Genomic DNA, 20,290 nt, shown 5'->3' with positions numbered 1-20,290 from the left:
TTGATCTAATTAAACCTTCACCCTGTCACCTGGGTCCAGAATCCTTAAAGGTGGAGAACTTTTGTTCGCAAGGACAGAGACTTTCCCCCAGTAAGTTCTGAATGTGTTAATAGCACCAGGGATGCTAAACGTGGCCCATCATCATCTCCCCTGTGCTGGACACAGAGCTGATAGCATCAGAGAGGTAAACAATGGCTGATTTCACTGTGCGAAGCAAACTAGCACAGTAAATTGATACTTGACATCAGATATTTAGGAGTATTCAAAGTATATTCATGGTTTTTCTCTAGTGATGATCTAGAACGATTCATGGAAAATCAAGGTGCATCCAGCCCCGGTATCCTCATTTTAACAACAAGTCTCAGCAAACCATTCATGCGACTGGAAAAGTATGTTACTCTCTTGCAAGAACTGGAACGGCATATGGAGGTAAGGAAAGGCAAGCTTGAGCAAGGTCTGCTACCAACTGGTGTCCTCAGCACTGCACAAAGCAGATGGTTTGCCTCCAAACTAATGTTTTTACGAATCCAGAAAACATAGTGATTTCAAATTCCACTTGATCTGCTCTTCCCTCTTCCTGGATGGGATTCCAGCATTCCTCTTTATGCAACAAATAAGATAGGCAGTTTTTTTTCCTGTTACACAGTTATTATTCTCCCCCCCCACTTCCTCCTCCAGGCCTTGGCCCTGTTGCTTCCCTCAAGGCTATGGTCATTTATTGATTTAAGTCAGTGGTTCCCAAACTGTAGGTTGTGCAACCCTTTTGACAGTTGAATGACCCTTTCACTGGGGTCACATGTCACATATCCTGCATATCAGATATTTACATTAAAACTCATAACAGTAGCAAAATTACAGTTATGAAGTAACAATGAAATAATTTTATGGTTGTGGTAACCACAACATGAGGGGCTTTATTAAAGGGTCACAGCATTAGGAAGGCTGAGAACCACTGACTTGGTTTTCTTTTGCCAACTTGTCTGTAGATTATAGTTCCGTGGTAATCAGATCTACAAATCTCTATTGTTTTGCCAACCAATGTCAGAAAACAGAAGACCAAACCAAAAAAAGTAGAAGAAAATACAAAAAAAAAGTTCATTGCAGATGGGAACACTTGGGACATTTGATTTTCTGACTCTGCACTCCTTAAAGATTATAAATGGATCTAATACACTATCCACTGTCCATCAGTATGTTCAAATCAAAGCGCACTCATGTTTTTGTTTAGAAACTTGATATTTACTTGTAATATTGTAGTGCAGCTATAATCTTCTCTAAATATTAGGAATTTCAATGAGATCTGATAATCAAGTCTGAGTACCCAAATCTTGTGATTTTTAAAATGCAGCTCTTTCATGATCTGGCACAGGGTGTGGAGGCGTGGGTGGCAACAACTGTGTTTACCATAGTTGCTCTTCCTGTGTCTGGGGAAAGGTTTTGAGGTTTTAAAGGGGTTGATTATCTTTAAAGAAAAAGGTTACATGCTACTGTGCTTGTCAGCATTTGTAAGTCTTGAGAGCTTGGTCTCTGTGTGAAAAAACAGTCTCGGGGTATTTGGACTACCCTAAAGTTGGAGGCAGTGGGGAGCTGGTGAGGAAAGAGTTGAAATTTCAATTGGGGCTCTAGAAGTCATTGGCTTCTGGATACCTTTACATATGCTAAACCAGTTCACCAGATGGTTTGAGGTTTGTCCCTCCTCCTTTATCACAAAAATTCAGAAACTAGTGGCCTCTGCTTGTCACTTCTCAGTGCCACAGCACACTGCTGCAGTAGAACAACTCCAGGAACATACAGTTAAGCTCCTCCTGCCTGCCTCACCTGTTTCTAGCCCAGCCTCTGTTTGGTCACATTGGCTTTGAATCTTCCTTCAGATTGCGACCATCAAATGCTACATCCCCCTGTCCGGGAGTGTACCACTGGGCCAGGCCCATCCAGATTTCTAATCACTTGTAAAAATAAGTTTTACCATGAAAGAATACACACTAACTTCCATGGACAATCCTGCCTGTGGCTTGAGTCAGATCTCTAGTCTGTTCTACCATGGTTTCTACCTGAGACTGGATGAGCAGAATTGGCCTTCTCCCTTCCTCAGCTGAATCCATGGGGTCAGTGCACATATACCCTTGGTGAGATATGCCTACCATATCCATATACCTCAACATTAGGAACACTACAGGCTCACTGATGTCCCTCTGAGTAATTATTTAGTAATGATATTTACTATTAAACATTACATATTTATTCTATTTTTATTAAATGAAATAAAATTTAATTTAATTATATTTCATCATATTCCTCCTCTTCCCCAAGTCCACCAAGTCTTCCTCCCTACCCACCCAGCTTCAAGTTCTTTCTCAAAAACCAAACCCGAACCCTACAAAACCTAGACAACAAAATACAATACCCAAAAATAAAACAAAAGAAATGAAAAGAAAAACAGACCACACTGTAACCATATCAAAGCATACAAAAATCTGTGGAATCCATTAGTTGCTGGTCAGAGAAATGGGAAGTCTTATCTCAATAATGGCATCTATTATGTTGATACTAAATATATAGTATGTTATAAACTGTCATAAAAGTCAACTATGCTTGGCTGGATTCTACAATGTGAGTGTATATATGTGTATGTATGCATTAAAACATATATTATACACCATAACTATCGAGCAACCAAGAAAAAATAGCAGGGAACTTTAACACTATGAGCAAAACAATCAGTTGTATAATAATACGTTAAGAATTCAAAAACAGACCAGAATTTAGGGTAACAGTGCTTCCAGTAATTATGTGATTAAGAAATCTTCTGGGACTGGAGAGATAGCTCAGCAGTAAAGAGTGAATACTACTTTTGCAAAGGATCCCAGTCCCCAAGACAGCCTGCTCACCACTGCCTATAGCTGTGGTCAGCTCCAGTGGGATTCAAAGCCTCTGGTCTCCTCAAATATCTACACTCAGGTACACATACACTCTTTCTCATACCTACATATACGTTTATGTACGTGAGTACACTGTTGCTCCCTTGCGACACACCAGAAGAAGGCGTTGGATATCCCATTACTGATGGTTGTGAACCTCCATGTGGTTGCTGGGAATTGAACTCAGGACCTCTGAAAGAGCAGTCAGTGGTCTTAACCACTGAGCCACCTCTCCAGCCCCTCCTTGCATTTTAATACAGGTGTGGATTGATGTAATCAACCACAATCAAGATGTAAGAAAATCCCAACACACACACACACACACACACACACACACAAACATGCATGCACCACTGTTGTATTATCCTTTTGTGGCCACACTTTCAACTTGCTCCATCCATGGCAGTATCCAGTCTCCTCTAATACTGTTTTTATTATTTATCTGTTTTAAATTATTTTTATTTTTATTGGGATTTTAATTTACATTTCAAATGTTATCCCCTTCCCTGTTTCCACTCCACAACCCCCATCCCATCTCCCCTCCCCTTTGCCTCTACTCCCCTATCCACCCACCCACACCTGCCTCATCACTCTAGCATCCCCTTACACTTTTTTGAGATTATAGTATAATTACATCATTTCCTCCCTCTCAACCCTTCCACGTACCCCTTCTAGCTTTCTTCTTCTAATGGCCTCTGCTCTCATTGATTGTTGTATATGCATATGCTCATACCATTTGTAATATATATATATATATTTCTTTGACAGGACACTCATCCAGATCATCAGGATATTCTGAAAGCTATCATAGCATTCAAAAGCCTCATGGTAAGTGACATTCTCAGATTGTCCTCCATTTTGCATACCTTGTTGCTGAAACAGTGTATATTCCATTTATTTCCTTAAGCAAAGGTCTTCCAGAGAGAAAGAATAATCTCTGAGCATAGTGGCCTCATGATTGGTTGCATTTGGTTTTGTTCTCCGCAAAGCATTCTTACGTATGAAAGGTTGCCAGGCTGAGGGTATAAAGCAATCACAGTTGAAAGCCTTGGCCACATTAAGCATTGATGTGTAGGTGGGGATTTCCTTTTTTTTTATTTTTTTATTTTTTTGCTTTTACCCCCATTGCTCACCTATGTCTGTATAACTTGTCATTCACTGATTGGCATCAATACTGAATTTCACTATTTGTGCCAAAAGATGTGAACTTGGTTTTTTCTGCAGATGAGAAAGAAATCCTTCCTAAAAGGAAAAACACAGTGTACTAAAATGAAGTTGCTTAATATAGACTGCTACCAGAGATAGCTGTAATCTTGCATCTTGAGCATCAAGGTTAAGCTATCTCCTTGAACCTACTGACGTAAAACCTTTTGATGCCATTTCAGAAGGAAAAAAAACCCTTTATTTTGAGTAATGGGTTAAGTTTCGATATATTTGACATTTCTAAAGCATTCTGTGGGGGTTTGGACCAATGTTCATCTTTTGATCCTTGCTGGAAGGTTACCTACCATTCACCACTGTTTCACGTTTATTGCTTCTGGAAGACAGGTAGCTGACGTGTCGGTTGTTAAAGAGAAAACTGAAGAGCAGGCAAGGTATTATGAGAAATTTGCTCCCATTGTTAGGAAAAAATAGTAAAGCTACTAGCTTTTTACACAGCCCAGTTTCATAGAATAGCTCATTCAAACCCATGGCATGACATTTGTTATAACTGGTATTTCTTGAATTCATTCTATATAAATGACCAGAGAAGGCTTTTGGGAAAAAAAAACCAGGCAAGCAAACAGTACAACAAATTCAAGTATCTGCCAGGTATGTTAGGGTATGCCTGCAATACCACCACTTGGGAGACGGAGACAGAAGTTTTGCTTTGAAGTCAGAGCCTCAGTTAGAGAGAGTTTGAGGCCAGCCTGGGCTGCACAAAACCCTATCTGAACAATAACAACAAACAAAAATACCAACCCTGAACAAAAAGCAAACATATCTCTTTTTTGTCATGTCAAAACTTGTTTTGATGGTGGTAATATATTTACTGCAAATACATGTGCTTTAAAAATCTGTAGTGTATTTATTTCTTAAAGGCTTAGTTGAATTATGCAACAGACTTTTATAAAAAAAAAAAAAAACCTTACTTCCCAAAGGAATTACACTGCATTCATTCGGACACAGTAATGTAATGAAATGACTCATTTGCTTAGATTGGTATTCACTATGGAATAAGTGTTGCCAAATTACTCCAAAATAGCTTTATCTTCTGAAACAGGTTTTATGTCTCTCCATATTTTGCATACTCTATATACTATTGGCAAACTGTTTCTTGATTTGAATTTCCAACTTAATCATCATGAAACCCACTTGTTTCTATTGTCCCTAATCCTTTTAGGTAGGAATAAAAGTAACCTGAATATTTTACAATAATGTCCTGTTGCTCCCTAAGCAAAATTGGGACACTGCATTCGTGTTTCATGGAAAATTCAGTTTGATTCACTGTGGCATCAAATAAATAAATAAATAAATAAATAAATAAATAAATAAATAAATAAAAATTTTTGCCATTTTCTGATCTCAAAACTCTGGGAGTGATTTTGTTTTTCTTATCAAGTTGCTACTTTTTTTGGAGAGTTGAGCATATATCATATAAATGAGGTTGCTTTGTAATTACAGCCATATTTACCTATGGTAATGAAGGGCCAATTGCTTTTCTGGCTCTAGTTGATAGCTAGCATCTATCAACTAGCTAGCTGGATGGCTCCAGACTCCTCATGGGGACGGTGAAATGAAGCCCTTTTTACCACTTGATCTTGATGTTTTGGCAAAATGGAAATGCTCTCCTCTTCCATGGTTTCTGCTACATAGATAGCATATGGAGAAGACAACTGCCTCATCTGCCATCTCTGGGAAGGGAGGCAATTGGTCCTGTGGAAACTTGATATCTCACTCTCACAGAAGGGGGAATGCTAGAGGGCTGAAGTGGAAGTGGTATGTAGATGGGGGAGCACCCTCTTAGAAAAAAATATGACTTTGAAAGGCTAAAGGCTAGGTAGTATATTGGTTTGTGCGGCAGGAGCACAGGTGAGCACAGGAAGAAGAGCAAAGGATAAAGGGAGAAACAAGGACTCAGAAGCCGTGGCTTGTTTTGAACTTGCTTTGGGTCTGAGAACTTTTCCGACCTCATCTTGTACAAATCCCCATTGTGTCATGCTCTGTTTGACATTTGCAGGGGCAGTGCCAAGATCTGAGAAAGAGAAAGCAGCTGGAATTGCAGATCCTTTCGGAACCTATTCAGGCATGGGAAGGAGATGATATTAAGACTTTGGGAAATGTGATCTTTATGTCACAAGTAGTGATGCAGCATGGAGCCTGTGAGGTAAGTCCTCAGCATTGCTTTTTCCAGCTTTCCTATTTCCCTTCCAGTATTAGTTCTTAGGTCAAGATCAACCAGGGTAGTGGCAGAGGGAATGAATGGGAAAAGACTAACTTTGAGACACATTTCGATGGTAATGGCAACAGAAAGGGGGAGCGTTTGGGATACAGAAGATAGCAGATATACTTTATACCTGTTAACTTTCTTTCTTTCTTTCTTTTTTTAACTGCTGAGCCATCTCTCTGGCCCAGACTCTGAGTTTTTTTTTATTAAAAATTTTAGATATATTTCTTTACTTACATTTCAAATGTTATTCCCCTTCCTGGTTTCCTGTCCATAAGCTCCCATCTCTCCCCTCCCTCTCCACCATATGAGTAATCCCCCCACACATCCCATTTGTCGATTCTTTTTTTTTTTTTTAAGTTCTTTTTTTCGGAGCTGGGGACCGAACCCAGGGCCTTGCGCTTCCTAGGCAAGCGCTCTACCACTGAGCTAAATCCCCAACCCCCCATTTGTCGATTCTTGATCTTAGAGCATGACCCATTGGTGTTTTGTTCAGGAAATTTTCTTCAGTGCCCATGTGTTCGAGACTCTTCCCCACTTTTTCTTCTATTAGTTTGAGTGTATCTGGTTTGATGTGGAGGTCCTTGATCCACTTGGACTTAAGCTTTGTACAGGGTGATAAGCATGGATCAATCTGCATTCTTCTACATGTTGACCTCCAGTTGAACCAGCACCATTTGCTGAAAATGCTATCTTTTTTCCATTGGATGGTTTTGGCTCCTTTGTCAAAAATCAAGTGCCCATAGGTGTGTGGGTTCATTTCTGGGTCTTCAATTCTGTTCCATTGGTCTATCTGTCTGTCTCTGTACCAATACCATGCAGTTTTTATCACTATTGCTCTGTAATACTGCTTGAGTTCAGGGATAGTGATTCCCCCTGAAGTCCTTTTATTGTTGAGGATAGTTTTAGCTATCCTGGGTTTTTTGTTATTCCAGATGAATTTGCAAATTGTTCTGTCTAACTCTTTGAAGAATTGGATTGGTATTTTGATGGGGATTGCATTGAATCTGTAGATTGCTTTTGGTAAAATGGCCATTTTTACTATATTAATCCTGCCAATCCATGAGCATGGAAGATCTTTCCATCTTCTGAGGTCTTCTTCAATTTCTTTCTTCAGAGTCTTGAAGTTCTTATACAGATCTTTCACTTGTTTGGTTAAAGTCACACAAAGATATTTTATATTATTTGGGACTATTGTGAAAGGTGTCATTTCCCTAATTTCTTTCTCAGCCTGTTTATCCTTTGAGTAGAGGAAGGTTACTGATTTATTTGGGTTAATTTTATACCCCGACACTTTGGTGAAATTGTTTATCAGGTTAAGTAGTTCTCAGGTGGAACTTTTGGGGTCACTTAAGTACACTTTCTTTTTTTTTTTCTTAAGACCCTAAGTATCTATGCAGAGCTGTCCTGTCAGCAACTGTTAATGTGCTATGGAAATGTAGGTGAGAGGTCAGTGTGAGAAAGATTTAAATGTCTGTGACAGATGTACCTTTCTATGAAGTACATATCCAAAGAGAAGCATGGCGGTTGAAGACAGATTATTTCTTTTAGGAAGAGGCCAGGGTAGGGGACAAAGGTTGATCATGTCACCTGGTCTGATTTATTGGGTGTTAGAGTTGTCTCCCTTTTCCATAACACCTTCCTATACCCTCTGACATGCTTGTGGCAGAGATTCATTACTACAGGTTAATAAGCAATCTCATTGAAAATGCAGACACCCTGGGGAAGGTTAAAGCCGTGAGGGTAACTATTAGTCATTCACATCATTGGGATAAAATCCTTGGTTGAAAGGAGGAGGAACCATTGTGGGCCTGGGTGCAAGACGCAAATAGGAAAATAGAAAAGAATTGGGGGTTATAGCATCATTGAAATTCCTGGAGGGACACTTGAAAGTGGCCAGCATGCAGAATGCTATGGACGGTTCAGAGGTCAAGGAATGTGAGGACCGAAAAGAATCCATTGGATTTTGCTAGAAGGCAGTTATTGATGACTTTGAGAAAACAGTGAGAGAGTGCAGTTAGGGAGGGATCAATGGAGAGAAAATGAAGGCAGGGAGTAATTTGGCAATAAAATATCAAGAAATGAGATATTCTAAGTGAGGAACCACATGGGGTGAGCTAGGTCCTTAAGAAAGGGATAAGCATATGTTAAAGGCAAAAGAGGAGGACCTAGGAAAACAGGAGAGGCTGCTGAAGAAGGGCAATGTTTGTGGATGGAAAACTAGGCAAGAGAAAGATCTGAGAGAATAATGGTTGCTCCAACAGTTAGCTCTGAAGCTTTCCTCAAGTGGAGAGGAGAATGAGGACACAGCCATGAGGATAATTGTGTGAAATGGAATTTTCATGTCTACCAATTGTGACTCTGTTAAGGGGATCAGAGCAGCTCTCAAGTGTTAAGTTTACTTTGGTGCAATCAAAAAATGTAGTTGACAAATAATGCATTATATCTTAAGAGGTAGAAGACAGGATTTCCTTGCATTTAAAAGCAGTTTATAAACCTATGTATGTATGTGTGTGTGTGTGTATGTATGTATGTATCTATCTATCTATCTATCTATCTATCTATCTATCTATCTATCTATCTATTCATTGTGTGTGCACATTTGTGTGCCAAAGCACTCATTTGACGGTCAGTAGACAACTGGTAGGAGAAGAAACCTGGTAGGAGTTGGTTCTCTTCTCTACCACATGGTCCTGGGCATCAAACTCAGCTCTTCAGGTCATCTATCAGATTCTCTTAGCAGACAAGTCTTTACCCAGCACGCCATCTTGCTGGCCCTCTAAAGAATTTTGTATGTATTCATCATGAAGAAATGATGAAAGTTTAAGATAATAGATATGTTAATAACTTGGATTTGGTCATTATACAATGTGTACAAAAATGGAAATGCAATATTATTTCTTATAAATGCATACAAATATCTTATGTACCAATCCAAATACTCATGGAGTTGGGTTGGGGGTGAATAGTCAGTAGAATGTAGTATGCATGAGGCCTTGGGTTAGATTTCCATTATCATTCACGAGACCAAATAATCCAGACCATTTTTTAAATGTAAAATTTGTCTTGCATGCTGTATAGAAATTATCTCTTTTGATGTGTATGTGTGTAGGATTTGTCCATATATGTTCATTTGCATAGAGACAATAAATGTCTTCCTCTGTTACACTCCAATTTTGTTTCTCATTGAATCTGTAGCTTACTGATTTTGTCTAGACTGGCTAGCCAGCGAGCTCCTTAGGTCTAATTGCCTACGACCCTGCACCATTCAGCATTTTGATAATAGATGTTTGATGCTATTCTCGGCATCTACATGGTTGCTAGCAATCCTAACCTAGGTCCTTATGCTTGAACAACATTAGACATAATTCAATAACTGTGACTATTAACAGATCATAAATTTCTTAGCTGTTGAAAGTTGTTACTATTCAACGCAAGGTTATATTTTAGTTTCGTGACCCTTGAGAGACTTACTTTGTGTCCAGGACTAGCATGTCATACTGGTGTATAATCTGTATGGGTTCTTATACGCATGCACCCAGGGACTAATATATACACCTATTTGGTGCTCTTGAGTTGGATGTCCTTTGACAACTCATTGCTGATACTCAGGTTGATGATTATGTCAGCTCTGGTTTTCAAAGGAGGGATTTCAGATGGTCTTAATAAAAGCAGTCTAATTTCTGTTCCCCTTTCATGATTTTTATTTTACTTCAGGAAAAAGAGGAACGATATTTTCTGCTCTTTTCAAGTGTCTTGATCATGTTGTCTGCAAGTCCGCGGATGAGTGGCTTTATGTATCAGGTGAGTAGATCTATATCCAATAAATTATCAAAGGCCAGATGAGAACAGGATTCTGCTCAGATGTGATATATGCACCATGCCATTAGAAGCTCAGGCCTCCAAAAGCAGAATGTTTTGACCCTTCATCATAGGGAAACAGCTTGTAAGAACAGATGGTCTTGAGATCAAAAACCTTTGTATTAGTATAATCCTGCTCTGACTATCTGCTGTTCTACTCATGAGCTAGGTCCCCAGTTGTATAAATAGAAAGCTAAGTCTACAATTGGATAATTTACCAGGAAGAGTTTCAGACTCATATTACAACTGAGAAATACAAAGCTGGCATTTGATCCTGTGACTGTAATATTGCCGCCATGTTACATGATTTGGGTTTGTAACATGGCAGTCCTTAAATGTTTTAGGGAATGACACCTCCCTTAGTCTGTTCCCAGAATGTAGTACATTATGCTACGAATCTCTGTTATTAGTGATCAGAGCCACTACTCCCTTTCATAAAATGTGAACCTTCGATTTTTAATTCATATGAAAATAAGTTAGAAAGTCAACTGTTTTGTAAATCATGAGCTTAGGATTTAAGGTGTATTAGCCAAAGACACATTTCTCCCTTGCTTTCTTATCTGATTAAAATGTAGACTAGGGGAGCCTTATATATTGACATATTGAAATATGTCTTACCATTTGATTCCTGAATGGATCAAAAGTCAGAGAGAAATGTGTACAGTCATAGAATTAATAGGAGGAGTTTTTTTTTCTGCTAGGGAAAGGTACCAATAGCAGGGATGGTCGTGACCAGATTGGATGAAATTGAAGGAAATGACTGTACATTCGAAATCACCGGTGGGTAATTTTTTTTCCTTTTCATGTAGCTACTTCAAATGCTTTTTGGAGTAAAGTGGAGTTTAAACAAATAAGTGCTATTATTTTCCCCTATGTAGTTCATCAGCAGGTTTGGATGGGGTATGGCAAAGCCCATTCCATTGCCCAGAATAACTAGAGAAAACCCATAAAAACGCAAAGGCTCCTGGTCATTTAATAGCCCCAGCTTGGCCATTACTTTCCATCTTCTCTTGCTTAAGAGCTCCTTGTAAGAGCAGAGAATAACAAGACATGGACTTTCTCCTTCTCTTTCATATGTTCCGTGGTATCCAAGAAGCCAAAGGGACACAGCCTTCTAGCCAATCTTATGGCCAACCTATAAACCCGTAAGGCTTGCTTGTGTTCTAAGAAGCCAAGCAACTTTCTATACAAATTGAGCAAAATGCCCAGCCTTCATAATTCTTCTTGACATTGTCCCTTTTGCCAGGCCTCTGGGATTGACCTGCAGTGGCTGTACTTCTAGATGGATATCAGAGACAGGGCTAATATCCCCAGCCTTATCAAAACCTGTACTTACCAATAAGGAGCCTAAGATTTGGCACTTGCGTAAAGATTTTTCAGTTGGTTTCAATTACATGTTTTTTTTCTTTTTTCATCTTGGACAACGGGCAAAACAGCATAGTATTCTTAGAATAAACTGGGCTGGACAGCAAGTCAGTACATGTGAGGCTTCAGATTGCTGATGTGTTTATTATTTAGTATTTTAGTATGTCTAAAATTCTGCAAAGTACGTTTGTGAGACGGATCCTTGCCTTTTGTTCCTAAATGCTCACAATTTTTGGTGATATAGGTAGCACGGTAGAGAGAATTGTGGTCCACTGCAACAATAACCAGGACTTCCAGGAGTGGATGGAGCAGCTGAACAGACTGACCAAAGGACCAGCCTCCTGCAGTTCATTGTCTAAGACCTCCTCATCATCATGTAGTACTCATTCTGTAAGTAGTCTATTGGGATTGTTGAGTATTAGGATTACTATTTGAGTATTAGGATTATCGAAGGTTTCTTGTTTTTTTCCTGTCAGACTTTGCCTACTAAAGATTTCTAAAAATCAGCAGCAAGCATGCCGTTTGACTTTGGGTGATCTCTCTGTGTAGATTCTGAAGTACAGTTAAACTTCACTGATTCTCATTGCTCATCATTGTGAGGGCCACTGAAATTAACAAAACATTTCACTTCGGTGTGTGTGCTTTTGGTCCGCCGTCCTAAAGCACTCCAACTAACTACTAGCCAAGTGTTTCCTACCAAAGGCCCTTACTAAAATGTTTCAATTGTAAATAAGACTTATCTGTTTTATAACTGATATTCTCACAGTAACCATGTGCTATGTCAAAGCAGGGAACTCACTTCCCTGAGTGCTTGGATGACTCCATGTAATCTCAGTCATTGTCTCACATCTATTCAGTAACTTACATAGAAGGAAAGCTTTAGTATTGCCATCCTCTGAGTTCTCGGAAAGCAAGAACTTGTGGAATTGGAATTAGTGAGATATCACTGTACTTGCTGGGGGAAATGGATACTTTCCTCTTTTGTCTGTTAACACTCAAACCTGCAATGCCAACCTTCCTATTTTGGGTGCTTTGTGTGTGTTGTGGTGGCAGAACACAGGCTTTGGGTTCAAGTCTTTGTCTTTGCCAATTACTACCCAGTTACTTTACTTCGCTGAGTCTGTCGTAGTTTAGTCAGATGAAATAATCCATTTACGATTCTAAGTGAGTGCCAAACACATCGCTGAACCTTGAATGGTTTCCATTGTTCCACTTTCCTCCCTTACAGGGGATACACTTTCTACCTTAAATGAAATTGCAGAAAAGAGAGGACAGGATCATTTTGTGCTGTTCCTTAGAGACCCTATAACCTTATGACAGTTTCTACTGTCAGTTTTCCAACTGGACACTTTCACTATTCTGTGTTCCCCGTTTCATGTCTGGCTTCGCTGATCCAATGAAGTTATTGTCACTTTCTCACTGTGTGGTACCAGGTCGGGTTCAGATGGCAGATTGCCAGCATCTCATGAGACATTTTCCCAGTCTTTTAGCTCTACCGGACAGCCCCGAGGACCCTTGGAGCCTCCTCAAATTATAAAACCGTGGAGTTTAAGTTGCCTACGACCTGCACCTCCACTTAGACCATCAGCAGCACTAGGTTATAAAGAGGTAATTTTGCTACGTATGGTGTAAAATGCTTCTGACGAGCTAATTTTGGAGCTTACTGCAAACAGTTCAGTGAGAATCTGCTAGAATTTACAATACGATATATGTCTTGAATTGCTAGATTCAGTGATTGTTTTTTAATTTTTCATTTCCCTGTTCTCCTTATATATACACACATTGATGGAAGTGAACAGTTCAAGTGCACTGCCTGTTTCTTTAGTTTTTTTTTCCTTTAACTGTCTCTGTTGTCTCTCTACGAAGAGAGAATGATTCTTTAGATTAACTAACTGTGTACACACTTCTCAAACAAGAAACACCTCATTGGAAGTTGCATTTCTAATCAAACATCCAGTTCTGCATTTTGAAGCATGTTGATCAATGAAGCCCAATCACTAAAACATCATGAGACCAAGGCATGTGTCTTAACCATGAAAGAAGTGTTTGCTGGAGTGGGAAGGATAGAAGAGGATAGTGAGAGAAATGGGTTTTTAGAGATGCTTCTCAGTAGCAACTTCCTGCACAGGGCATTTGGGATCTGCCTTAGTGTGCTACAAAGATGTGCCATGGCCAGCGTGACTGATTGCTCTATAAGTGTAGTCAAGGGACATCAGTCACCGGCTCCCTTAGCAACACAGTGGTTATTACCTTTTCCATCCAGTGAGGTTTCCCCCTTTTACTTATTTCTACTTATTTCATATTTCAGAAAAGATGCTCATTTATTAATAACTACTCTTTAGGTCTTGTTGTATGAAGAGTAAGTTGCTGACAGTTATGAAATGAACCTTGGGATCTGGATGTAAAGACAGTGTGTAATTCTCTGGTGTGCTTTGACATGGGAGACTGCTCAGTTTTGAGTGTATTTTCATTTGAGCAGCCATGCTTTTGCTCCAGTTAATTGTTGCCTCTGTCTCTCAGTGCAAAATAGAACAATATATAGACACTGGGTGATTTTTTTTAACCCATTCAACTGGCGTGATAAGAGACATGATTCTTGAACATACTTTTTTTTTTTTTTAATGTAACTCTATTTAGAATTCGGGCAGGAAGTAGTCCTGCAGTTTTGCTTTGGAATTGGCCTGCAACCATTTACTTTTCTTTTATTAAATCAAGCGTGCCACTTCATGGTACCTTATTCTCATTTTTAATAAGGGACATTTTGCAACTGTCAATTACTAAATTCATACTAAGGCAAACCCTGAAGGGCAAAGTTGACTTTAATCCTACACATAACTAATCTATTAAAACTAAGGCATGATCACTTTGTTTCTGCTGGGGAAAGAGAATTATTAATATGTTCTTGCTATGTTCTGTCCATTTTGGTGATTTTTCAGCATTTTTAATTCTGTGGAGAACTGGATTCTTTGGACTTTTGCATGAGGGTATCGCATCTGAGACTAATGTGGGAAATGTGGCGGTATTCTTTCTGTGTAATTGATGATAACACTAACATTTCAAATGTTGTTTTAGAACTATTGATAAATGGATGTGGTCATTATAACCATCGACCTCTCACGCTCATCTTCTCTTTCTTTACATATTCATTTTAGAGGATGTCTTATATCTTAAAGGTAAGGGTAGAACAGTGACATCGGAATGTCATTGTGCTGTAACCTTTGGTGAATGAAGCTTTCCTTTATGCTTGTCTTGTCCCTTGCTATAATTGGTGGCTAAAATGTGAAGATGCAATTCTGACATGTAAGTACTTTCCTCAAAAGCAGGCTTGTGTTTGGTCCTTGTAAAATGTCACTTTATATATCATGCCTTTAAAATGCTCATTCTTCCTATGTTTTTAATGCTAGCTTTTCCTCTTATTTTTTCACGTGTGGTTTTAATGTTTGCCTCCTTTTAAGTTTAAGTGGAGTCATTGTGGCTAAGCAAAGGCAATTAAATTCTTTGTTCCCTATATTTTAAAGTACTAGTTATTTCTCTTGTATCAGATAGATAGATAGATAGATAGATAGATAGATAGATAGATAGATAGATAGATAGATTCTGGACAACATAGAATATCAAATCAGTTTATTGAGATTCTAAATGTGACTCTAATTTGTTTACTTGCATATTAACATTGAACAGGGTTTTTAAATATGGTGAAAACAAATTCATCGATTTTCATCTTTACTGTGCACTAAATTTCTAGATATGTCTCCCAAATTTATTTATCAGGAAATCCTTCATGAAATCCTCCTCTCTGAGAAAATAACTGTCTCTCTACCTGAATTTTCCCTTGCACTGATAGGAATTATAGTTTCCTCTGTAGGGCTAATGCTCAGTAAAACGTACTTAAGCAGTTTTAAACTCTTAGAACTTCTAATAGTAGTTGCCTCACTTACTTAATTCCCTTCAAACTATCCACGGTGACTAGAAAGCAAGTTAGGAATGCAGGCGTTCCTCTTCTGAGGTTGAAGTCCCATTACTTCTGCTGCAGATGGTACCCTAAAGGCACTGACCCTCCTGCACAATCTGCATCCTTCTCCATTCTTATTCTTATTCCTGTGGCAACTGAAAGTGGAATGTCACTGCCTGTGCTTTGTTGAACCTCTTTGAGTTTACTAGAGCCCATTTATAGTCTGTGTGATCTAAAGTCTGATTCTTTTCTAACGGATGCTATCGCGATGAGAGATGTGTTCCGATTCATTGTATTTGCTTTATTTTCATTTGTATTTGGGAGAGAATATTAATTCATGGAGAAATTATTACCCTTACAGGAATCTAGTAAGAGCCCCAAAACGATGAAGAAGTTTCTTCACAAAAGAAAGACGGAGAGAAAGACATCCGAGGAAGAATACGTGATTAGGAAAAGTATGTGTCCTGTACTTTTGCAAAGTTATTTATGGGCGAACGAACATGAGAAGTTTTAAAAAGCAGATAATCAGAGCAGTTTGTTCTTGGCATCATCTGTTGGAAAAAATACACAGAAAATTTGGTCACTTCTGAGACTTCTGAATAAGCTGCCTCCTGCTGCACTTCCTGCTGCCTCTGACAGACACCAATCTGTACCGTTTTCATGCGGCAGAACATTTCACCCCACCTGGTTTAGGTCCCCCAATGGTGCCCATTTGCTATGGACATATTTTTCCCTCTAGATTTCTGATGCCTGGAATATTTTTCTGAACAAATAAACCAAATGGACCCGAGGACAGAAATCCTTCTGGAAGTCTAATGCTCAGGGGTGTTCTCAGTTGCCCATGGAGTCAGCCTGCTGACATCAGGAAACAGTGCTCTATTTAGGAGCTGACTACAAAGTCAGCCAGTCAAGAGATATGCCTGTATTTGACTCTAAAATTGGGAACAAGAGAACTTTGGGACATCTATGGAGACATTAGTGATGTAGCAGCACTGCATGTATCAGTTGCAAATATAGTTTAGTTCAATCTTCCCTGTGGGTAGAGACATAGCTCAATTCATAGAGTGTTTGCCTAGCAAGCACAAAGCCCAAAGTTTGATCCCTAGCACCATGGAAACCAGGCATGGTGGCATGGGCCTCTAATCTGTGCTTGGGAGGTAGAGATAGGAGGATCAGAAGTTCAACTTCATCATACATGTTAGATGAATTCCTGGGCTACATGGGATTCTGTCATTATAATATAATATAATATATTAAAATTATATCTTTGCTGAACTTCAAATCCTGAAGCCCCAACCCCACCCTCACCTAAACTTCTTAGTGGAACATTGTCATCTGAGTATTTAAAGACTGAGTTGGGGGTACGAGGAGGGAGAATCAGTGTTATGCTGGGTGGTTGAGAAGATGGGTGTGGTCAACAGAGAAAGGGTCTTAAAGAAGGCAAGTCTTGAAATTTAATTGATAGAACAACTTTGGTGTACTGGATGAGAGTTGGAGACAACACCAAGCTCATTGCCATAATTTTAGCCTTCAAGAAATGATTAATAAAACCCTTACTACTTTAGATTTCTAAACTTCAGAAGCAGCACCCCTTCCCCCGAGTACTGACCCCAGAACTCTCAGGGTTACTCTTGATGTCATTCTTTTGCCTCCTGGGGCTTGAACAAATTTTTGCCTGCCTTTCAGAAACATTGAGAACCTTTGGCAGTGATGGGCACATCATCACTTTGGGTGTCCAGGGTCATATATGTAGCAGAAGTTATTACTGATTAAATTTGACAGGTACTGCTGCCCTGGAAGAGGATGCTCAGATTCTTAAGGTGATTGAAGCTTATTGCACCAGCGCCAGTTTTCAACAAGGTAATGGCTCAATTAGAATTTGCCACACTGCTTTTGCTAATGAATGGGGTTTGCTCATTGGTACTGTCTCTTGGAGGGAAAAAACCTTCAATACAGATTGGGTTTGCAGGGTGTGGAAAGCATGTGACTCAATGCGGAACAGAGGTGCAGGACTGAATCTTTCAGATAAGGTGCTTTAGCTACTGGGTGGTTTGTTTGTGAACTGTTGCTTTTCACCCAGAGAGAAAGAGAGATGCAAGAGGGAAAATGTCGAAGGTGATAGAAATGAGAAAAAAATTTAAAGTCACTCTTTTGATCTACACAGATATCTCCACCAGCACTAGTTAGGAATTAAAGAGCCCAGAGAGTTCCTGTGTCTGCAAACTGATGCTAATCTCGTCTTATAGGCAGAATAGAAAAGGAAGTCAGAATACTATCTCTCATCAGCTATGTGTTGAAGTGAGTGATGCTTCATCAGACTTAGGCTTCAAAGTTGCTCTGAAAATCTGGAAATGTAGCTGCACAGCCGAGACTCTTCACAATGTAGAGAATGTTTCAAGGAGCTCTTAGGTGAGGGCATTTGCTTAAACAGCCTTCACATCATACCCTTGAAAGATAGATAATGCCTTCTGGAAAATCCTTGTGCTTGTCCTAGTCCAGATTATATATTTTGTTTACTTTCATCACAGACTCTATGTCATTACTCACATAGCCCCATTTAGAAAGTTTCTCACATCTGCATAGGAAATGAGTGTCCCCTAATGCTACATAGGAAATGAGTGTCCCCTAATTTTTCACAGCTGCTGACCAGCTGCTTACTTGATATGAGAGGGATTTCTCTCACAGGGTGTTACAAAAGGAAAGCATGTGATGTAGAAATCAATACATTTCACTGTGAGCAGTGACACTGCATCACAGATGCAACCTGGCTGTGGCTTCTGGCATGCTCGGTTCTAATAACAAGTTTTGATGAGCTGGGAGAGGAAAGTGAGAGAAGTTTTCATTGTGAAAGCTAGGGTAGAGATGGGGATGAGGAGACAACCTTCATACCAAATCTGACCCTACCTCACCTCGAACCACTTGTTTCTCTAGTTGTATGTTCTCTCCACTCAGAGGAAAAAGCTCAGACGTGTGATCTTCCCTAAGGAAGACCAGTTTTGTTCCTCTGTCTTACCTTCCCTTGTACATGTGAGAAGTATCTGATGCCCTGCTTGACACTCAGATGTGGCCCTCTAGCTCATCCCAGTCTAATGTCCTGTTTCCCTAGAACTGAAGGCTCTTGGCTTTCTATATACATTCTTTTTATCCATCCATTTATCTTCTGCATACTGATGAAGAGCTATTCTCTGAACATGGAAACACATCTTACCCCTGGGGATGTGCGAGTGGTCAAGTAAAAGCAGTGAATGTGTACTGTGAAGGATGCTGTTCCCGAAACATTGACCTACACAGTGACCTAGACAGACCAAAGGTTACATCCCTGAAGCCAGAGAGAAAGGATCTGGATTGCCAGACTGAAGAGACAGTAGAGACAGTGAAGACAGACACCTGAGTTTTGTTGCTGATATGATAATCTCCCAGCTCCACTGTACCCATCACCAAAATACCTTTAGGCTACTCTGCATTTCCTAGAGGACTGCAGAAGGAACGAGTGCTGCTTCTGAAGCCCTTCCAGCATGTTCTACCCCAGAGCAGTGCTGCTTTCAGCCCAATCTTTACTGAAATTAAAGAATTTTCAATGATCGTGGGATGTGGTGTGTGACTCTTAGTGGCATGCAGTGACGAGCTCTGTGCTCTGGGAAAGGGAAAACAGAAAAGTCTGGGGCTCCTAACAAATCAATTCTCCTTCTTGGAGAATAAATAATGTCATTTGGTCATTTAGAGTCCCCCCCCCATTAGAAAAATGTAAAAGTGGCATGCTTGCCCTTTGAGTACAAGAGCATGAAGGACGTGGCTGCTGTAACTACAATAGAAAGAGACAAAGACCTAGACCAGTCTCTGATAATAACTCCCTACCCCCTCTCTCATGATCATCACTTACAGGTACTCGTAAAGATTCAGTTCCACAAGTACTCCTCCCCGAGGAAGAGAAACTCATTATTGAAGAAACTAGAAGTAATGGGCAGACCATCATTGAAGAGAAGTGAGTAGAGAGTATCCCTTTCTTGTCATGTCTGGGGCCTAAAAGTAGTTGTGTCAGGCTCTCTTAGGAGTTCTGTTGTTGTGATACAATACCATAACCATGAACAAGTTGGAGGAGGAAACTGTTTATTTCAGCTTACAACTCTCAGGTCACACTCTGGAACCCTCTTCTGGCCTCCTTGATTACCTCCATTCATATGCACATAAACACATCAATCATAAAAACTAATCTTAACAATCCCCAACTAAAATCCAGATCTGTAAGTTACTTGATTTGAAAAAAATTGAAAAGCAAAGAATGCCCATTAACCAGGGAACTTTATCATAATTTTTAAAAAAATAAAATGTCCTGATTCTCTGTTATGTGAGTTAGCTAAATGAAAAGGGTAATACCATAGCATGGCTATTGTAGCATACATAGGATTTTGTGATATCTTTTATTATATTGTAAGTAATGTTTACTCTTCCTCTAAAACTGCACCAATAAAACCATAGAATGAGACTCTTAAACAGTTGAACTCAGAGGAGCAGTGACTACTAGTAGACTAGTGATTACTAGAGGCTTGGAGGGGGTAGAAGAAATAGGTGATGGTGATGAAAAAAACTATAATGTCCAATTGTATAAGGTGATAGGTAAGTTTTAGTCTAACATGCAGCACAGTGACTATAGTCAATAATATCTTTCATACTTGAAATTTCCTGAGAACATAGACCTCCTGTGTTCTCAATAGACACGCACACACTCCCAAATAGTAACTACAACTACATGTGGTGATGGCTGTGAAA

General features: G+C 39.5%; 1 protein-coding gene across 17 annotated transcripts in view; it reads left to right on the top strand.

The window, feature by feature from the left end:
- Arhgef6 (Rac/Cdc42 guanine nucleotide exchange factor 6) overlaps window positions 1-20,290 on the top strand; it is a 120,079-nt gene that overhangs the window by 95,941 nt on the left and 3,848 nt on the right. For 6 of the 17 annotated variants that reach the window (NM_001005565.2, XM_017602114.3, XM_039099910.2 and 3 more), the window contains 11 exons: window positions 291-429; window positions 3,687-3,746; window positions 6,139-6,285; window positions 10,063-10,149; window positions 10,908-10,986; window positions 11,816-11,961; window positions 13,054-13,179; window positions 14,724-14,744; window positions 15,885-15,978; window positions 17,306-17,383; window positions 19,406-19,505. In NM_001005565.2, coding sequence (NP_001005565.2) covers window positions 291-429; window positions 3,687-3,746; window positions 6,139-6,285; window positions 10,063-10,149; window positions 10,908-10,986; window positions 11,816-11,961; window positions 13,054-13,179; window positions 14,724-14,744; window positions 15,885-15,978; window positions 17,306-17,383; window positions 19,406-19,505 — 1,077 coding nt within the window. The remainder of the gene's footprint in view (window positions 1-290; window positions 430-3,686; window positions 3,747-6,138; window positions 6,286-10,062; window positions 10,150-10,907; window positions 10,987-11,815; window positions 11,962-13,053; window positions 13,180-14,723; window positions 14,745-15,884; window positions 15,979-17,305; window positions 17,384-19,405; window positions 19,506-20,290) is intronic. The other 11 variants (XM_008773651.4, XM_063280154.1, XM_063280156.1 and 8 more) reach the window with 6 other exon arrangements.

Source organism: Rattus norvegicus, chromosome X (assembly GCF_036323735.1).
Source record: "Rattus norvegicus strain BN/NHsdMcwi chromosome X, GRCr8, whole genome shotgun sequence".
Classification (NCBI taxonomy): domain Eukaryota; kingdom Metazoa; phylum Chordata; class Mammalia; order Rodentia; family Muridae; genus Rattus; species Rattus norvegicus.
This window is presented reverse-complemented; position numbering and strand designations above follow the sequence as displayed.